This window comes from Coffea eugenioides, chromosome 9, assembly GCF_003713205.1.
Source record: "Coffea eugenioides isolate CCC68of chromosome 9, Ceug_1.0, whole genome shotgun sequence".
NCBI lineage: Eukaryota > Viridiplantae > Streptophyta > Magnoliopsida > Gentianales > Rubiaceae > Coffea > Coffea eugenioides.
This window is the reverse complement of record NC_040043.1, coordinates 2705979-2712967: the sequence shown is the minus strand read 5'-3', so window position 1 is coordinate 2712967 and position 6989 is coordinate 2705979. Positions and strand designations below refer to the sequence as shown.

Sequence of the window (6989 nt, the reverse complement as noted above, 5' to 3'; positions counted from 1 at the left end):
TATTATTATTATTATTTTATCTTGCATAAAGGTTGTAGAATTATGTTCCTAAGGCAATTTATTCGATTTTCTCAAACTGCATTGTCAATACAAAGACTAAACAGTAATGAGATCATAAGAACAGTACGTAAAACGACTCCAGTGTCGAAGAAATAAAGCGACGGTCAAAATATAAGTTGACAATAAACGCTCAATTAAGGGAATTTAACCATTTTCACCATTTTCAATAAAGGGCGGAAAATTCTTTTGTTGGCAACATAATTAGCAAGAAAATTTCCAAAATTTCGAAGTTGAAGAAAAAGATATTGCCTTTTCCATCTGGGTTCTCAATTTCATTTCTATTTTATCTTATAAATAACTCATTCATGTGGAATTTAGCTCTATGAATGAAAGGGTGTTTGTATTGTAAAGTTGAAGTCTCTGAAGTTGAGGAATTGAATAATGGGTCGGTCTCGCGGAAATTTCCAAGCTGAGGAGGATCCCAGTCAAAGGTTTAATCGCTTAGCACATTAGATTGAATTCTTCATGCTCCGTTCGTTCTTTCTTTCTTTCTTCCTTTTTTTTTTCCTTTCTTTTTGGGGATGTTTAACTGAAAATTTTCCAGTGTAATGGGTAAGCTTACTATCTGCCCGTGATCGGTTTTGTTTATGTTAAAGATGAAATTTTTGTGGTTAAAGTGAAAATTGGTGTTGCTTTATATGTGAAACGGCAGTCTTTCATGAGCAGATATTTGGGTATAAATTTGCATTCTTTTAACTGTGCATCGAATTGACTTGATGATTTGGTTTCATGCAACTGGGATGAGGCCTATTGTTTGGTTTTGCTAACTTGTTTAGTTATGCCTGGGAGGTTTGAATGAGGCTGTCTAGAGCTCACTCTTTCAGCAATCTAGGCTGGTTTTACGTAGCCATCTGAAAACCCAATGCTTCTTTCGTGTTTGAGTTTGTTGATTATTACTTTGCGCATGGGCTGGAGCAAGTAGCCTGTCACTGCTGTAAGACATACTTCATCGTTTTTCTTTTGTAATAGTAATGTCACTGCTGAACGGGAAAGGTTTTTTATTATGCCTGAGATTTTGGATTGATGCTGTCATCCGTTTGGGTGTAAAAAGTATGTATCCATTGCGTCTGTCTTTTGGATTGATTGCTCATTTTGCTTCTCTTCCATGGAGTAATTGTTTTGTACATGTTATTGTTTTTAAGGAAAGTATCTTAAATATGATCATTGTATGAACTGTTCTTCAGCAGTTTCGTGAGATTGCCATGTGTCAGCGTTTGATTTTAAAATGAACTTTTCTTTTCTTACCGTTTTTGCAAATGCAGATCAAGGAGAAGAAAGAATGCCACTAACAGTGAACATTTAGAATCAGCAAATGCAGGTACTCCGTAGTTATTTAGGTTTCTGCAGAAATTCTTTAGACTGTGATACAATCGATTGTATATGCTGAACCAAATGCTTTAAATGGACAATTAGCAGTTGCACACACTGGGATGGTTTTTGGAATTTCTTTATCATTGTACACCTTACTCATATGCTTGTCAACCTTAGTGAATAAAATTGACTGGCTTGTAATTGTACCAAAAAGATGTCTTGTCTGGTCATCGAGTTGATTGATGAGAAAGTCTGAAAATATACATGTACCATTAGGTAGAGAGGCTTGGCAAGTACCATAGTGAAGTGGACTGGTGCTAAGGTTAAATAAGTGTTACCTTGTATCATCTTATATTGTGACTTGTTCCTCTCCTCCTGTGGCACTGGTTTGTGGTCACCCAGGTCAAGGGACGGCTGAAGGGAAAAGAGCGTTATACCACTGTAACTATTGTAAAAAAGATATAACGGGGAGAACTCGTATAAAATGTGCTGCATGTTCTGATTTTGACCTATGCATAGAGTGCTTCTCAGTTGGTGCTGAGGTGTATCCCCATAAAAGCAATCATCCATACAGGGTTATGGTGAGTACCTTCTCAACACAAACTTTTCTTTGAGACCTAATGATATAATGTGATGTTGTCAATCTTACCTCTGATACCTTATCATGCTAAGGGGATTGCATATCATCCATGTTATCAATACTTAGAAGTGAGAGACTAATATTTTCTTTTCGCTTGAGAACTAGAAAGATAATTTTTAACCAGGATTCTATGTAAAGTGGACCATATTGACCATGCAGTATCAAGTGCCGCTTAAAAATTCCAACAGCAATGTTAGTACAGTTTGACTGTTTGGCCTGCAATCTTGAACTTGTACAATCTTTTACTTTATTCTTCTGATGCTGCAAAACAAGAGACATTTCGTTTTGCTGTGTTAAGTTTTCATCTTAGACTGTTCTGTAAGCAACTTAGGGACATCTTAGGAACTATCTTCTCAAAAGACCACTTGTGGCGTAATAATGATGTTACTAATGATTATTTAGCTTGTCACTTGAACAGGATGTTCTTTCTTTTCCACTTATCTGTCCAGACTGGAAAGCTGATGAAGAAATGTTACTTCTAGAGGTGGTTTAAAATCTTGAAACCATAATTGCTCAACTTGTCCCTTTCTGCAAAATTCTGTTGCTTTTGGTCTCTCCTTTTTGCAATTAATTGGAAACTGATCTTTCCTCACATCACTCTCTCATTCTGTCTTGCTTCATGGGATTCACGGCAACTAGGGGATTGAAATGTATGGCATGTGGAACTGGGCAGAAGTTGGAGAGCATGTTGGGACAAAGACAAAGGAAGCGTGCATTGAGCATTTCAGAAATGCATATCTAAACTCCCCATACTTCCCTCTTCCAGTAGGGCAAACATGATTAAGTTATCTCTGGGTTTTAAGTTTTCTTTGAGCGATAGGTACTGAAGAAAGTTTTCTCTCATTAGGATATGACACATGTTGTGGCGAAAAATAGAAAGGAACTCCTTGCAACGGCAAAAAGTGAAGAAAAGAGAGGTTGGTTATACCCCCCCCCCTCTCAAAACACAAAAACCCCCAACAACTATTTATAATTCTTTTAGCTACTGATTATTAGTATTTGCTTTTTTTTTTTTTTTGCTTGATAAAAGAATTAAAAAGCCACATCTTGTAACTGTGGAGCTTATTTGGTTGGCTCATTTTGTTGACATCACAGGTCATGACTCTGTCACTTAGAGAAATAAATTTTTAGAGCCATCCCTATTTTTTAGACAGGCTTGCCAAGAAAAGCAATTTTTGAATTTTGACTTTCTTTAAATTTGAATGAGAAAAGCCAAAAGTGGAACATGAGAGACTGGATTGGTGTTTAGATAGAATTCCCTTTGCCATAACCCATCAATGCCTTGAAGTCGTTCTTGTTATATTCATTATACCATGTTTCTTTAATATAATAGCAATACTGCTGGCTGTTATAGGATTTTCTGCACTCGGAGAACTTACACCAAAGGATGAATCTCAATTTTCCCCATCAAGAGTCAAGTATGATTGCTGTAGTTTTTGTGACTTGGTGCTTCCGCTTATCTTTTGAAAATTCTCAATCCAATTTCTCTGCATTTTTGTTTGATTAGAATTGAAGACCAACATATAAGTGGTCCTTCAGGTCGTCTGCCCTCTGCTGTAAATGCAGGTAGGGCAAAAGTTAAATTTACATCTAAATTTTACTCACCTACTTGTATGAGATTCCAGGGACCCTTTTATCGACATGAATGCTGCAGGTACCACAGGTAAGAAAAAGGCATCAAACAAGGTCCAGGTCAGGGATCGACACGATTCTATGAAGCCAAAAGGTAGCATTCTCGTCTTTCCTTTGGGGGCGGCTACTAGCAATTTGATTGACATTCAAAAACTTGGAATAGAGTCAGAGTGTGCAAGGGAAGCAAGAGTTTGGGGGATGGGTGGGAATAGAGTTGTCCAAAGATAATCTTTTTTAAGAATTGTTGTCGAGGTCCAATTGGAGTGTAAAATCAGAACGATAGTGATTGACTTTAATCACGATTATAGAGTCAGAGCATGCAAGGGAAGTAAGAGTTTGGGGGATGGGTGGGAATAGAGTTGTCCAAGGATAGTTTTTTGAAGAATTGTTGTCCAAGTCCAACTGGATTGTGATATTAAAACGGCAGCAATTGGTTTTAATCAAGGTTATAATCCCTGTTAAAATATAATTGACCATAATATCATGGCAAGACGGAAGAATGCTACTATATAAAGGAACCAAGACTTGATGACCTATATGGGTAGACTGGAAGAGGGATAGGTTTTTGCTATTGACACAACAAGTTTTTAAATTGCTCATGGTATATTTAACAGGAAAGAATTTTGATAACAATAGATCCAACTGTTCAAAGGATGAAGGCCCTTCCCTGATGGAACTAAGTGGATATAACCCAAAAAGACAAGAATTTGACCCAGAATACGATAATGATGCTGAGCATTTACTGGCTGATATGGAATTTAAAGAAACTGACACTGAGGAGGAGCGTAAGTTGAAGTTGCGAGTACTGCATATATATTGGAAGAGGTATCTCGTTATTATCTCTGTTTCCTAGGATTCGTCATTGATTCTTTGATTGTTTGAACTTTGTTTTTGGAGATGAGAAAAGAGAATTGATAAATATACAATTCAATTGTCTTCTTTTGTTTCTTTATGATTGGTAAATTTCCTAGTCATCCATCTGATTGTGTTGAACTATTGTGGGGATAACAGCATTCACTAGTCACAATTACATTGAAACTTAAACTAATTTCTTTAATATTGTATGTTCAATGTACTCCTTACCACAGGTCAGCACTTCTGTAATTTGCTGAAGATCATTACAGTTGACTATATCCATTCTTTTCCCTGAGAATGTTTCAAGAAATTGCTTTATTTCTTTTTTTGTTTGTTTAATCATATCAAATAACTTGTCAAGTTCATCTTGGCAGGCTTGATGAGCGAAAACGTAGGAAGGATTTTATTCTAGATAGGAACTTGCTCCATCAAGATGCATTTGAGAAGGACCTGTCTCAGGAAGAGAAGGTTTTGTGCAGACGTTATGATGTCTTCATGCGTTTTCATTCCAAAGAGGAGCATGAAGAATTACTAAAGGCAACTGTTGCAGAACATAGAACTCTTAGAAGGATTCAAGAACTTAAGGTCCATTTGCTTTTACGTTCAAAGCTCCATGAAAATTTGATCCATGTTTTTCTGAATGCCTTTATTTCTCATCTTTTATGTTGTTTCGTAGTTTTTCTTCTTAAGAGTAAAACGAAATGTCCAAGCCTAGATATTTACAAATCTCGTGTTTAATGTGCTTGTTTTTAGGAAAAAACTTGTGTTCCTCCGTGTTGAAATTCTTTTGCTCTCTCTCTCTCTCTACCCACCAAAGCAAAAAGAAATAAAAAGAAGTTCAATTGACACGTAATTGTTGATGGCTAAACAATGACTTATTTTACTTTATAATGACCTGAAGTAAAAAAAATATGCAGGAAGCACAAGCTGCAGGGTGTCATTTTTCAAATGATGCTGACAGATACTTAGACTGGAAAAGAAAGAAGGAAACTGAACTGAATGGTTGTGATGATGGAGGAAACAGTATAGCTTTTCTTACTGGCCCTGTTGCTTCAGACTCCGCTGATGCATATTCAATCAATTTGGACTTCGTAACATTTTCTGAGGCAGAACTGCTCTCTGCATCTGTAAGTTTGCTGTTTCTGTTTCTAAAATCGCTTTTGCACCTTTTCTAGAAAGGATGAGGCCTTCTAAATCTGGTATATTCATGAAGTAACCTTTTTCTATGAGACATTGTTCCCTTGGTGGGTGGCCTTCTTGCTTTGTTAGTAAAGCATTAAGGGGTTGAACAAGTTGTTAAAAATTGGATATGGACTTCTCAAGATTAGCCATTGACGAAGTTATTCAAGGTAAATATCCAGCGTTCATAGTGGATATTGACTTCAGGGTAAAATATTTTGGTCATCTGTGTCCTTCAAAAAGGTGGGGGCATGAGGTTGGGTTTGTTAAATAGCATATTCTTACTATTTTCTGCTTTTATTGGTGCTCGAACAGAACCAGTCAAATCTCATTTGTGCTGCAGGAGAAACGTCTATGTGGTGAATTGAGGCTGGCTCCTGCTCAGTATCTGAAAATGGTGGAGGTCATGACGACACAGATCTTCAGTGGAAATATTACCAAGAAATCTGATGCTTATTCATTATTCCAAATTGAACCAACGAAAGTTGATAGAGTTTATGATATGCTTGTGAAGAAGGGCATTGCTGGTCCCTTGTGACCCCAGAACCAGATTGTGAAGATTCTGCACTTCCCATATTCACTCCAAACCCTCGTAAAAAATAAAACATACCTGTACAACGGTATAACTGCCCAGGGGGTTAAGGGGAGGAAATAAGACGTGGAAGGGTGTGTATGCTGGGGAACTAAAGGGATAGGGATTGTGTACGACTTAACATGACAAAGATTTGTGATTTATTTCTTCTGTGCAGAGGAAGGATTTGGTAATTCCCTAGATCTGATGGGCTTGCGGGTCCAGTTAAGTTAGAACAAACTTTATAACTATTTTCCCTGCTTATAATTAGGGTATCCACTTTGACAATGCAGCAGCACTCGAGCTGGCTTCCTGGAGCTATAGACATGTACAAAAGCTGTCTTTTGGCTCATGTTTATAACATTATTATTTTTTGAGGCTATAAATTTGAATGTTTTCTAGCAGCAGAGGAGCAACATAATTTGGAATTCAATCAATAGACTGAAAGAAAAGACGTCAATGGTAATTTATGTGTTGATTTACAATTCTTTATGGTACAGCGGTTATTAATAAATCACCAAGGAATGGTTATAATTGACTGCTGACATATGTCTCAGCAACATCTTATATAGGTCTCAAATTAAATCTGCAAAAGGAAAATACTTTTAAGCCTTTCTTCAGTAACCCTGCAGTTTCACCCAGCTGAAACACGATCTGTTGAGGAGTTGGTACTTGAAGCGGGCTGGAATATCGTTTGAACAAGGACAATTTGTTTCAGCTCCTGGTTCCTGATTATGTTTT

The 6989-nt window shown here is 36.9% G+C and overlaps 1 protein-coding gene across 1 annotated transcript; it reads left to right on the top strand.

The window, feature by feature from the left end:
* The first annotated feature begins 231 nt into the window (after positions 1–231).
* LOC113783851 (transcriptional adapter ADA2b) lies at positions 232–6652 on the top strand. Its single transcript, XM_027330090.1, has 13 exons — positions 232–491; positions 1323–1378; positions 1774–1952; positions 2430–2495; positions 2651–2776; positions 2859–2928; positions 3366–3429; positions 3519–3577; positions 3666–3737; positions 4258–4468; positions 4873–5083; positions 5416–5625; positions 6021–6652. The coding sequence occupies exons 1-13, from the start codon at positions 442–444 to the stop codon at positions 6213–6215; spliced, it is 1569 nt and encodes a 522-aa protein (XP_027185891.1). The 5' UTR covers positions 232–441; the 3' UTR covers positions 6216–6652.
* The last annotated feature ends 337 nt before the right edge of the window (positions 6653–6989 follow it).

Excerpts from the sequence above, each read along its gene's own strand:
- LOC113783851 (XM_027330090.1), top strand. The coding sequence starts at position 442 with ATGGGTCGGTCTCGCGGAAATTTCCAAGCTGAGGAGGATCCCAGTCAA. Across the intron at positions 1,953-2,429 it reads ATCATCCATACAGGGTTATG|GATGTTCTTTCTTTTCCACT; the intron begins GTGAGTACCTTC and ends TCACTTGAACAG. Across the intron at positions 5,626-6,020 it reads CAGAACTGCTCTCTGCATCT|GAGAAACGTCTATGTGGTGA; the intron begins GTAAGTTTGCTG and ends TTTGTGCTGCAG.